Below are 13931 nucleotides of genomic sequence, written 5' to 3'. Positions count from 1 at the left end.
TGAAGCAGAAGATAGACCCATGAAAGTCATCACACATTATTCAAGCCTAGTTACTGTTCTTGGTAGGCATCAATCATTAGTGTCGCTGCATTACATTGTGTTCTAAGTAAAGCTTTTTTTATTCCTGCTTGTATCTTGTAACTGATTGTCCTGTTCTCTGTTTTCCACGTTTTGAGGACAACATGGTTTATTCTTTAGCTTAGGGACTTTTGTTTGGATAGGATGCACAGTTGATAGAGCTGGTGTAAATATATATTTAGAAAAATAAATAATACAGCAGTTGATTTTATCAGGGTGTTTTAGTTTGACCTGCAACAAAGATTGAGGCCATTTTATCTGCTTGCTTGTTTTCTGCTTTGTTGCTCAGTACGGATAATGATCTGTATCATTATAGCATTTCAAAGGAATGCTTTCATTGCAAGGTCAGGATTTCAGAATTACAACCAGTTGTTTTTTTGTTTTCTTACAGAGAAGAGCAAGAAGAATCCTCAGCAATTCGAGTTGGTTTTGTCACTTACAACAAGGTCCTCCACTTCTTTAATGTAAAAAGCAGCTTAGCTCAGCCCCAGATGATGGTGGTCTCAGATGTTGGAGAAGTTTTTGTTCCTTTGCTGGATGGTTTCCTTGTTAACTTTCAGGAATCACGATCTGTTGTTATCAAGTAAAGTATAATTACTCCATATGTGAATAAGACCTGAATGCTTATGATACGCATTGTGCCTTTTAGTCACTTGTGTTGGGTTTCGGGGTGCATGTATTTATTTAAATACTTTGGAAGCCAGCAGATGCTTCAAGCCATATATTTTCACCTCTGAGGCAAATAAAAAGTGATACCAATGACTTCTCCAGTGCTGAATTTGAAACATATTTAGGCCAGGTGTAAACCATGCATCTTCAGCTGTCCTTCTTCAAAAATGGGAAGGGGGTTGTGGCTGTACATCACTTTGCATGTTTTTCCTCCTGTAATGTGCACCTGGATATGATCTAAGGACTCTTAAGTCCTTACAGCACAGTGGAATTCCTTAATTTTTAGCTATTTTTTTATTTCTTGCATGTGCCTTTGTATTACCAGCTTTGAAATAACGCATCTCATAGAATTTAAAAAATCATATTTTGTTTTATTCTGGCTTGAATCCTAAGAAATTGAGCAATCAAAATTTGTATTTTAAGAATATAAATTTGCATGGAAAACATCTTCCTGTGTGAAGACTTGGTATGCTACACAGTATGTTTGGGGACTATCCCAAATACGCTAACCAGTTGAGACATCGATCCTTTCATCTTTCACAGCTTGTTGGACCAGATTCCAGAGATGTTTGCAGACACTAATGAGAGTGAGACCATCTTTGCTCCTGTTATCCAGGCTGGCCTGGAGGCACTGAAGGTTAGAATGTTCCTCTCTGCAAGAGAAACAGCTTGAGAATAAGACTTGATAAGCTGCAGAAATTCCCTTTGCTAACAGCCAGTCCCAAGTCCTACAAATCACAATGGGAAATGAGAAAAAAAGTCACTGAGTGTTTCCAGCACTAAATTTCTGTTATTCTAACAGTACGTTTGAGCTGCTTCAGTCAAGAGGAGAACACTGACAAGCATAACATCTGTTTCCAGATTTTGCTTATTGATGGAAGCCAGTCCCTAGAGTCTATTCCACATGGACTGAATGCTTAGGAGATGAGGAGCAGGAGTCAGTTTCTTGTTCAGCATTTGAAAGAAATAAAAGTGTTCAGTTACTGCAACAGAACATCCAGTCCTTGCACATGGGAAGGGTAGGAGAAGAGTCAGTATAAGATATGGTTTTGCCCTGCCTATTCTCTCACTGCTGACTTCTTGTGCGAAATGAGATATTTATGACTATTTATGACTCAGTTGAGTGGGGGGTGGGAGGGTTTCTGCTTAACTGACAAATTCTCACAGTTTGATTACAGCTGAGAATGAATCCTAGGTCAAGATGCATCCCCAGTTGCTTTCTGTATGTCTGGGACATCCTCTAAAGTGCTGACATTTCCATGGAGTGCAGCCAATTAAAAGAACACCACCATGGTTCACCACAATATTTGTAGGGGCAGAAAACAGCCAGTGGCGTTTTAAAATAGTTGATATATCTGCGAGCTGTGTATAAGTAAAGCATCAACCTTGAGTAGATAAATTTGTTGAACTGAAAATACGCAATTTGTCAAATCTGTTTCTTAATAAATACCTGTTTTCTTGTTATTTATTAATGCTGCCAGAAGGTATGCATGCAAAACATACGTTTGGTTACCATTTCTGCCAGAATGCTCTTCCCTAATACCTGACTTCTACAAAACAGACTTAAAGACCACAGGTGTAAATTTCCCTTGAGGTTGGCTATAAAAGAAAGCAGCTCTTAGTTAAACTTTTTATTTAACTCAGTAGTTTAAAGTTATGATTTGTAAATTATTAATAGGCATATGTGTGTGTTCTATAAAACAATTTTTGTCTAAAACCAAAACGGATTGTGTTCCTATTTGGGATTAATTTTAATTTTTTTTTTAGAAATAATATAGATAAATTTTAGAAAATTGGTCAAAAGCAGTGTCAGTAATTCCTGATGCATATCATGACAAACAGGTATTTGGTAAGTCTTGCAGTCTTCAGCAGAATGCTTCTTAAAAAGAACTGAGAAGTTGGCGTTTGTGATTAAAGGTAACTATGCTTGAAATATTAGGGGTGAAATTTCAACTCTGTTAAAAGTAAGATGCTGTCCATGATTGCATTTCTGCCATAGCAAAGAGATTTCTGGTTTTCACAACAGAATGCCATAGCTTATTTTGAAATGTGGCATATCTTTATCTTGTGAACATCTTAAGATCTGGAGGGGAATGAGTACCAAAGCTGATTTGTGTCTGTAGTCTTGGGTATTAGTTTTAACCTGGATGTGCAGTTAAGTCTGGAGAAAGAAAAGGACAAATCTCTCTTTCTCCCTTCCTTCCCTTCACCCAACTTCTTCAATACCGGAAGACCTCAGAGTTGCTAATTAGTTTTTGTTTCATTTTGCTTTAACTGGTCAGGCAGTTGGTCTAGATGATCATTGTAGATGCCTTCCAACTGAAATACTCTCTTCTGTTCTATCCATTCCCATTAGCTGTCTCAATAGTAAAAGTGAGCAATAAACTGGATTTTCTAACTTGTGGTGGAAAAGCTTGTGAACAGTGCAAAAATGCCTGCAGTACTGCTACTGTTGTAACTTGGGGGTTTTTTTGGAATTCGGGGTTTTCTGTCAGTAGTTTGTCATCTTGGTAAATACCATGTGCTCATTACAGTTCTAAATGAGAATAGGAAACCTGAATTTACTTCAAGTTATTTCAGTAACTTAGTGACAGGAAGAGATATTCACTGCAAGTTTTGATACTCCTGCATTTCAGTGTAGATTTGAATGTGGAGTCTAGTACAGGAATGTAATCGTTGCTTGTCTATAAAAATGCACTCTATAGTAGTGTACCTAAATGGCAAGAAATAATTTTTCTGTTAAATTATCACAGAATCACAGAACATTAGGGATTGGAAGGGACCTCAAAAGATCATCCAGTCCAATCCCCCTGCCGGATGATGCTTCCCAATTTTACCCAACTTAGTATTGGTACTTTTGATACTTGTTGCTTGTTGCATAATGCTTGTATCCAATTGGAAAGTCTCCAAGAGTTACTCCTAGTTTTGCCCATCAAGGTTTTAGATTCTTATGTAGAAATTACTGTAACCATGCATCAGCCAACATCACTGTGTGCTGGACTAAGTTATTTACTGACATAAAATTTGTTTCAGGACTTACTACTATCAAGTTCTGAGTTTCTAAATGAATAATTTAGCTCTGAAGAACTTGGAGAAATTTTACACAGTTCTTTGAGATACCACAATGTATGAAAATTAGGCTTGTTTATCTTAGCAGTAATAAATGTGCTAATATGATGCCTTTGAAACAGGCTGCAGAATGTGCTGGAAAATTGTTTATCTTCCATTCTTCATTGCCAACTGCGGAAGCACCGGGGAAGCTGAGAAACAGAGATGACAAAAAGCTACTCAATACAGATAAAGAAAAGGTATTTTCTACTCTGAGTTAACAAGGGACTGCTGTTATGCTGAATTTCTCTAATAGAGCCTTGATCTTTCTTAATTTATTTTCTTTACAAAGATGTGTTGTTTAATTATACAATATTGCCATTCTTACTGTGCCCTGATTACTTAAGTCTATTAGCACTGACCCTACAAGAACACCGAAGTCAAACTAGGGTAGAGCAGCCATTCCTATCAATAAAGGAAATTCAGCAGCTGCAAATAATTCCCCCCATCAAGAGCCCCTCCTACCTGCTTGTTCTCTAAAAAATGTACTGAGTTTTCTCCCTGCATATGAGGATTCAGGGGCAACGTGTTTTCAATCAAATCCATGCCTCACTTAAAACTTCCACTTCGTCTTTATTTCTTCAAGTGGACATTTGGATTGTGGTTGGCTACCAACAGTATCTAACATTATGGCACTTGTATTTTTTAATTCTGTGCAGACACTCTTCCAGCCCCAGGTAAATTCTTATGAGGCCTTAGCCAGGGATTGTGTGGCTAACGGCTGCTGCGTGAATTTGTTCCTCTTCCCAAATCAGTACATGGATGTAGCCTCTATGGGTCTCGTCACAATGTACACAGGAGGAACGCTGTACAAGTACAACAATTTCCAGGTAAGTGATGCAAGTTTCCAACCTTTCAGATAGTCACACCTGGGGATTTGTTGTTTTTCTTTCATTTTAAAGTGTGCTTCAGTGTTCAATATGGAGCTATTCTAAAGTGACTCTAGAAAACTGACTTAAAAACTCCAGAGGTTAAAATTCAAACTTAGAAATGACAGATCAGCGTCAAATTTATATCTTGAAACAGTAAAAGCTGCTTGGTATGTTACAATTAATCCACTTACTTAAATATGCTGGCATTTGAGTAGTGAAGTCAATTACTCCTGTATATACAGATAAAAATGCTTATGATAAAGACCCTCAAAAAAGCTGTAACAGTGCTTGTTTGTTTAAAATGTCATGAGAATCACTCGGGAGTAGGGGACTTCCTCTGTGTCAGAAGTGGACCTGCAAAAGCATTTTTTGCAAAATCAGCCAGGCTACTCTGTAATTCTTATGGCTGTGCAGTAAGATCCCAGCTAGGCTGAAAGGTTAAGTGCAAGGACAGATGCTGCTGGAGATAATTTGATTGAATAGGAATTCTGGAGGTCCCAACCTAGTGATGAATCCACTTGCACATATATGTTTCTCTTAACAAAACAACAACCAACATTTTTAATCTCTTTTTGAAGGAAAGATGTTAAATGTAAGAACACGTTTGCTGTCCGGATGGGGGTGGGGTGACAGGGTTGGGTTTCTGCGATTTTGCTGCCACCCGGTGGTGAACCGCAACTTCTGCTTTTGCTTCGCCTTTCCAGCTCGATTCTGACAGCCCCCAGTTCTTAAGTGACCTCAGGAGAGACATAGAAAAAAAGACCGGATTTGATGCAATAATGAGGGTTCGGACAAGTACAGGTAATTATACCCGCTGGGAATGAAAAGAAATGTGAATGCATATGACAACATATAATTTTAAATAATAGTGCTGTACTGATCACTTGTAACATCAAACTGTTTTAGCATCATTATGTACCTCTTGAAAAGAATTTGAATAGACAGATAAAATAGACAGATAAATGACTAAAGCTTCTGATCATTGTGCATGCACCTTGGATTGTAAGTTGTATAAAAAAGTGTTGCTGCTGGTCATTTACATGTTCCTTCATTTTCTAAATACTCCAAATGAAATTACTGGGTCTACTTTTCAAGCATTCATTCTTACCTCAAATGCAAGTATTTGAGAAACACACACACACACAAAGTGGCCAAGTCAACAGCAGAAAAGGTTCTGGAGGGGGGGTTGTCTGAGAGTCACAGTGCAGCTTCATGGCCATCAGCTTTTCCCTTCCCCTCAACTGTCAAAAAATGAGGAAAAGCAGTTCCTGTTTCAGTAAGCAAAATGGACTGATCATATGAAGGTCACAGAATAATGTCGAATCTATTTGCAATTTTTAAATATTTGCTTGTTCTAAGCAAAATGGACTGATCATATGAAGAAGGTCACAGAATAATGTCGAATCTATTTGCAATTTTTAAATAAAAGGATGCTTGTTCTGTTTTAATCTGGCTATAGGCTTCAGGGCTACGGACTTCTTTGGTGCTATTTACATGAACAACACCACAGATGTAGAGATGGCAGCAGTTGACTGTGACAAGGCAGTGACAGTGGAGTTCAAACATGATGACAAACTGAATGAAGACAGTGGAGCCTTAATTCAGGTAAAAAAACCTCAACTTAATTACATGTCATTTTGTGAAATTGTGAGCAAGAACTTCTGCAGCCATAGCAGAAAAAAAAAGTTATGGTGTAGGACTGATGGAAGCACGGCACACTTGCACAGACTCTGGTGACATAATACCACTAATAAAATAAGGTTTTAATTAACTAGGCAAAGATTGTGTCTTACCTCAAAAGAACAAACTTATGTTTGGGAGGAAGTTAGGCATGAAGGTTGGAATGATGCCCCTTGTTACACTTGGTGTGTGTCATCTAGCTCTGTCCTGCATGTTCTATTCAGGGAAACCAAAATGTTTTCTGCTCACTCACTGAGACCTTGTCAGCTATTATTTGTTTCCATTTTACTAAATAATGTTTTTAGACTACGAGATTCATTACTTTTTTATGGAAACAGTTACTGTTGTGACACTCCTAGTAACAGAGCAGTTGTCTGTTGCTGAACATCATTGCCAACCCTGCAGACTGCTCGAGACCCACCAGCAGTGGTACCTGTGCAATGAAAGGTCTTGCTCGCAGGCTGTCAGCTGGCTGCCCTGCTCCAGCAGGTTCTTGGCATGTGAGTGATGGAGCCCCATGGCACTCACCTGCTGGCATAACAAAGTACTCTGGGAGTTATGGCAGGATATGCCGTGCCATCTCTCTCATGCAGAGTGGTTCCAGTCTATGGGAGAAGAGGGGAGAGCCCTCCATATTCCCCTGCTCAATTTGAGAGCTCTGAAGCTCAGGTCGGACTGGCCGCAGTAGCACCACTAGCACAAGAATTTTGCCTAGTGCATGAGGGGCTTTGGTCCTGCCTTGAAAATGCCAGGCTGTTGCAGAGCTAATTAAATCTTTGCTTCCTGCCTTAGTCCACAACATGGGACCTCAGTAACAGTTCCTGGAAATGCCACTTAGGCAATGAGTGATGTGGCTCTGCCCGCATTGCCAACAGACTTGTGACACACCTTTTGTTAGGAGTGGGAGAATCTTGCTCATTATCAGATACCGGAGGTTGTTGTTTACTAGTCTGTATGTTCAGTCATGACTTTTTCTGTCATTAAACAAGAAAAAAAAAGTTACAGCCTGCAACATTTTAATCTTAAACCAGAGAATTATCTGAACTTTTATTTCTGTTCTGCTTGGCTTTTAGCTTGCCCCTATAAATACATGTCAGATGTTAGCAGCTAATCCCTGTATGATTACAGCACTGTGAACCATCCCATTTGCTATGTCTTAAGGCATGTCCCAGAGACATGGTGCAGCAGTGACATGTGCCCTGTAGCTGGTGCATTTGCAGCTCTGTCATACGAGATACTTGTGGAAGATATAATGCAAGGCAGACTGCAGAAACTTGGGAGTCTGTGTTTGCCCTGCAGGTGTTGGATCATCCATTGTAGTCATAAGCAAATTCTTAAATTAACCCCTCAGTTTTTAACATCTAAGCCCATGTTAGATGCAGGATACAGAGGTTAGCAGGACCTCTCGTTTCACTTCATAACCATCTTCTTGCATGTGAAAAGACTACTCAACTTTTAAGATCAGGAAGTTTTTCTGTTAGGTTTTTCATTGAGAGACAATGTGATGGGCAGAGTACTTACCTCTTGTAAGGCATCTCCTCAGATATATTTGTTTGACTTGTTCAAATAGTACACAATTACAAAGTATGATTTACAAATTTACCTTCAGTATATAGCAAATGAGAATAATAAACTTTTAAAATTAATTATTTTTTTATAATTTTAAGTTTAGTAACTTTTATAATGTCTAATGTAATTCCATTTTAAAAAAACGCATGTATTTAAGTCCTATGGATCATTGAAGCACTGAAGCAGCACTAGGCTACCTTCAGAAGTAATTCTATTCCTTCTATGCACTAAGTAGGTAGCTCTTTCATCACACAAGCTTTTACTTGTAAAACAAAACTGGTAATTTGCTTTTCTGTTGCAGTGTGCTGTTCTTTACACATCAATAAGCGGGCAAAGAAGACTTCGCATACACAACATAGGTTTAAATTGTAGCTCCCAGTTAGCTGATATCTACAAGGCTTGTGAGACTGATGCACTTACCAACTTCTTTGCTAAGTCAGGTAAAGTTAGAGCAGACCAACTTTGTTTTCTTTATTTTGTTGGAGTAGAGGAAGGGGAAAGAAAGGGAGTTGAAGTGATTACCTAGTGGGAAATAGTTTTGTAACTTGCTGCTCCAAGCCTGAGCAACTCCTGAAGTACTATAAAATTGAATATACAAATAGATTATGTATTTTAGACATACTACCAAATTAATGCTTGAGAAGGCAGCTAGAAAGATGTAATGCACAGTAGTGGAAATGCATATGCTATCATAGTTCGGTGCTTGGGTTTTGGTTTTGTTTTGGGGTTTTTTTTTTGTTTGGTGGTTTGTGGGGGTTTTTTTGCAAAGACAAATAAACATCCTCCAAGATGCTGTAAAAGACACTAAAAAGCAGCCATAGACCTGAGGGTAGTAAAATTAGAAGGCAGTAGGATAGACATACTTTAAAAGTATGCATCTGTCTTGAGCATGCTCTTCTGTTCTTCTGTATTTGTAGCTTTTAAAGCCATTCTAAGCCAACCACTGAAGACTGTCAGAGAGATCTTGCTGAATCAGAAAGCTCATGCTGAATCAGACAGCTCACATGCTGGCATGCTACAGGAAGAACTGTGCCAGCCCATCAGCAGTAAGCCAGGTAAAACTCAGCTGAACTCAGGCCTCCCTCCACCAGGCTTTGAAGCAGGTGAACAACCAGCCTTGCAATATCAGCGGTGCCAGAAAGGAAAATATCAGGACAGGCTTCCTTTTCTTTCAAACACAATTAATGACGGGTGGGATTCAAGGGTAGCAGTTACAACACAAGGACACTGTTGTTCTGGAACAAATGGCAATTCCATTGAGGAAGCTGATGGTCATATTCACACAAAGGATCTCAGCCAGCCTTTTTCTTCCTGCTGGAACTAGGTGCAGATTCACAAAGCTTTCATTTTTCCTTCTTGTGCCGTTAAAACATAACAGATGGGTTACATCTGAGAGTGCTGAAGGAGTTGGCAGATGTGTTCTCCAAGCCACTCTTCATAATTTATCAGCAGTCCTGGCTCACCAGGGAGGTCCCAGTTGACTGGAGGTTAGCAAATGTGATGCCCAACTACAAGAAGGGCTGGAAGGAGGATCCGGGGAACTACAGACCTGTCAGTCTGACCTCAGTCCCAGGAAAGGTCATGGAACAAATCATCTTGAGGTCTATTACACACTATTTACCGGACAACCAGATGATTGAAAAGTCTCTCAACACATTGCTATTATTTGGAGGACAAATAATGTTAGAAACAATATCAAAGAGACACTGACTGTGGAACTTCATTTCCCTCCTAAGTTGTTCAGGGGAAAAACAAACAAACAAACAAACCACACCCACTTTCCCTATGCAACTCCTTTAATTTAGTACCTAAAAATGAGGATGGGTTACAGGGAGATAACAGCATCCAAGATGAAAACTATAGTCTGTAGGGCAAATAACTGCTGTTGGATTGTTATTAAATACATTACCCATTCAGAGCTGTCACATCTAGTTTGAAACAGCACATATAAAAGTTTTTCTAGTTTTTTTTGTTTTCTTTAATCAAAGAAAACAAGCAGTGTTTTATTTCAGCATTTGCTTTTCCCCAGCACATGGGATATATTCAGTAACAAGCTGTCTCTGCCTCTCAGCTCATCCTTCCAGACTCAATGAAGGTGCTGCCCGTGTACATGAACTGTCTGCTGAAGAGCTGCGTGCTTGTTGGCAGACCAGAAATTCCAACTGATGAGAGAGCATACCACCGGCAGCTGGTCATGGCCATGGGGGTAGCTGACACACAGTTGTTCTTCTATCCACGGCTTCTGCCAATCGTAAGTATGCTGTTTGCACATCTTATTTTCAGTAAAGTTGTTTTCAGTATGCCGTAATTGTGCAGATGCAGAAACGATTCTGTCTGCTGGGCAACTGCTACGCTACCAAGCTGGATTATGCTTTTCCTAGTTGAACGAAATTGAAGAGGGAGGGTAAAACCTCTAGTTTAACGGAAAATGGGGCAGTAACATGATCAATCTTTGACACTGTACTTTTTAACAAGGTTTTTGCCTGGACTAATGAAAGATGCCGGCTTTACTAAAGATCAATGCTGGCATGCAAGTGACTCTCCACTTGTGGCAGGTCTTCCTTTGCACACAGTGCAGAGGTTTGATTTCTAGTTTCCTCTCATGTGGAAAGGAACTAAAGATGGACTAAACCTTTCAATAGTTACTTTTCAGCATCTTAATTAGCAGTTTAATCACCTTGAGGCCACCAAGCCCACAACTCTTGTGTGTTTTTGCCCCACAGCACAGCCTGGACCCGAGGACTGACACTGTCCCAGCTGCAGTCCGCTGCTCGGAGGAACGGCTCTCAGAAGGAGGGGCCTTCATTCTGACCAACGGTCTGAGTATGTTCCTATGGCTGGGAGTCAGTGCGCCCCCAGAGCTCATCCAAGGGTTGTTCAATGTGCCATCCTTTGCACACATCAGCACGGAGGCTGTGAGTAGATGGAGACTAGTGCCTTTTTTCCAAATTTAAGATTTAGTAAGAGCAGACTGCTAATCAGAGATACAAGTGAGGTGGATTTTCATCATTCAGTTAAAAGCAGAAACAGCTGACCAGCAGAAGGTGTTAAGACACCAGCACTAATACATAAAATGTTAAGAAGCTTTTACACTCTGAATACATACAGGAAAAAAGCTTTCACAACATTTTTAATCCTTCTTAACCTTTCACTGTTGCAGATTAATATTAAAGTCCTATTGAATGTGTATTGCTAAAATTGGAACAAAACATTTTGCAATAAAGTTTCTGCTGATAATGAATTTTAATATAGTGATTATTTTTAACTTAAAAATGGCTTAGACAGATGCGTCTTTCAGATGAGACCCATTTTGGTGAAGGAGATGGCATTTCCCAGTTTAGAATGAAATGAAGTAACTTGCATTACAAATATCAGCAGGTAGTCTTGTATGAATTTCTAAGAGATGGGACTGGAATATAACAGCTTGCCATGCTTTCCTTCTAACAGACATTACTGCCTGACCTGGACAATCCGTTTTCTAAGAAACTTAAGTCAATACTGGAGCATATCCAGAGCCAAAAACCCTACACTATGAAGGTAAGACTTCTCCCTGCCTCAACTCACTCCTCATGCCTGTTCAAAAGAACACTACGGACTCTGACAAAATTTACTGGCAGCTGTGAATTTTCCTGTATGCCAGTGAGTTCCAGCATACATTGTAGGCAAAAATGTCTCAAATGTGCTTAATTCTCAATCAAAAGACATTTTTCAGAGGTAGTCAAGGTTACAATTTTATTCTGCAAACCTTAATTCACACTAGTTTCTCTCTCCTGTGCTCATAAATATAGCTACTGAAATGTGGAGATTTATTAATTTGGGGTTGGTTTTTTTTTTTTTACACCTCAACAGCACATAGTAAATGCATCCAGGAAAACAGTAGTGCCATTCAGTATGACTGCTTCATAAAAATATGTATCTCATCTTTTCAGCTGATTATAGTGAAACAACGGGAGCAGCCAGAGATGCTTTTCCGACAGCTCCTGGTGGAAGACAAGAGTATTTATGGAGGAGCTTCTTACGTGGATTTCCTGTGCTGTGTTCACAAAGAAATCTGCCAGCTGCTCAGTTAAGGAACCTTGAATATAACATCAGTTGCTTTTTGATTTTGCAAGAGGGACAGTCATTGGTACCTGAAGGCTGGCTTCCACTGTGCCTGGGCATTCTGCTGTGCTTTAGTAAACCTTTTCTGTGCTCTTTTTGTACAGTTTCATTTCACAAATTCCCTCACTGTTTAGTTTACTTAAGCTGTAGAATAGGAAGTTCTGCACTCAGGTATTAGTCTTCTGGGAATCTTGACTCTTTCTCTAAGTTGAATTGCCAAATTTCAGACTGTCAGTGCTTAAGAGCATATGGTATACATTTTCAAATATAAAAATATAATTTAGGAAACTCTTTAATTATTTTTTTGCTAGTCCTAAATTGTATGAGAGCTGGGAATGATGCTTAAAAAAAAAAAATCTATTTGGAAGAGGAAAAAAAAATCCAAAACACTGCTTTTTCTGAGTGAGGGCATACAGTTAAGGCAGACTTGCAGTTATGTAGTTCAATTTGAGTACTTCAGTGCCCTTCATGGAAAGCTAATCTCCGAAAAAAATAATCTTTTTTCCTGGAAGGGATAAGTTTTCCTTTCTACAGAAGCAGAGCTCTGGGTAACCTTCCACACCTGATGTTCTCCAGGACACACAGATGCCTCACTTCATAACTGAACTTGAGTAAGGTTAACAACAGTGGACCACAGGAAGAACAGCAATCAAACAATCCTAGTCTCGGTTTGGCAGGCAATGTCGCACTATTATGGTACAATTCTCTGTTCTTAAGGGCCAAAATTAATTTAGTGTACATTTCCAAAATTTAATGTTAGGTTTTATTTAGCGCATTTGCTAACTGGAATATTCCCAATACAACTTAGATAAACATCTGTCCCTCAAAATGTCAGTGGCAGGTCTACCATAAGACAGTTGACACATAAACCAAAGGTTATTTGTGGTGCTATGAAAAGCAAACCTCTTGTTTTAACACCAGTTCTATTACAGGGACCTCCTCTCACATGACTGATTTATTCAACAGTCACAGCTCTGAAAAATAAGCCTCTGCTAATATCAATATTTAAGGTAGAATTTAGAAAGCCAGTCTTTGGAAGAACTGTTTATCTCAGATACTTCATCAGTCTGTATCGTTAGGACCAACACCTCTGCACATGAGGTTCAACTCTTCCAACCTTGGAAAAATATTGTTACAAAAATCAGTGTTTCAAAGAAAGCTAAAATACCCTCAAAAGTAAGGATAAGACTTGGGCCTCATGAAAAAAACAAAGTGCCTTTAAACATGCTAGTGTTGCTAATTAGTGTTAATCATCTTCATATCCAAGGCAAGCAGTCAAGATGCATATTTTTTGGTTTGACAGCTTATCAAAATGGTTGCATCTTTGTGCATTGACTGAGAATTCAAACTAAGTGGATATACTACAAAAGGATCTCAGACTGAATTCAGCTGCTAAGATGAGCACTTTTTAGCTGAAGACGTTACCTTGTAAAAAGTGTTTGTTGCCATTCCAAATCAGTGCACTTTGTAAAATGACACCAGCAATTCTATGTGTAAAGACATAAGCAATTATTAAATATAATCATCATGTGTGTATTTATTCTTTCATATACTAAAGTTTTTTATGCTATTAGCCTCTGCTAAAAGCTATCCAACACCTCATAAACACTAGCACCTGAAAGGAGTACCCCAGGTCACTACGGAACTACTAATGGAAACTGGCTTCAGGGTGCATGCAATTGCTCCCCTGCCTTTCCCTGTAAGCACAGCAAGACAACATTACAAGTTCGTTTTACTGACCTCAGGGGTCAGGGAGCATGGCAAAGTTAAATTAGCAAGTTACTCCTACACAGCATAAAAATTGCCATCCATCCAACAATTAGTAAAGATCACTGTAGGTCACCTTCTCCTGCT

The 13931-nt window shown here is 39.1% G+C and overlaps 1 protein-coding gene across 1 annotated transcript in view; it reads left to right on the top strand.

Moving 5' to 3' along the window:
• The window catches only part of LOC104541857 (protein transport protein Sec24D-like), a gene marked incomplete at its 5' end in the record, with an annotated part of 21175 nt that extends 9129 nt beyond the window's left edge, over positions 1 to 12046 (top strand). Inside the window, 13 exon segments of the mRNA XM_010186008.1 lie at positions 470 to 661; positions 1291 to 1384; positions 3939 to 4055; positions 4515 to 4685; positions 5432 to 5528; positions 6187 to 6332; positions 8278 to 8416; positions 8894 to 8961; positions 8963 to 9031; positions 10048 to 10227; positions 10700 to 10891; positions 11424 to 11513; positions 11906 to 12046. Coding sequence (XP_010184310.1) covers positions 470 to 661; positions 1291 to 1384; positions 3939 to 4055; positions 4515 to 4685; positions 5432 to 5528; positions 6187 to 6332; positions 8278 to 8416; positions 8894 to 8961; positions 8963 to 9031; positions 10048 to 10227; positions 10700 to 10891; positions 11424 to 11513; positions 11906 to 12046 — 1696 coding nt within the window.
• Positions 12047 to 13931: the final 1885 nt, after the last annotated feature.

The sequence above is a fragment of the Mesitornis unicolor genome, unplaced genomic scaffold, assembly GCF_000695765.1.
Source record: "Mesitornis unicolor isolate BGI_N332 unplaced genomic scaffold, ASM69576v1 scaffold24246, whole genome shotgun sequence".
NCBI classification, from domain to species: Eukaryota; Metazoa; Chordata; class Aves; order Mesitornithiformes; family Mesitornithidae; genus Mesitornis; species Mesitornis unicolor.
This window is presented reverse-complemented; position numbering and strand designations above follow the sequence as displayed.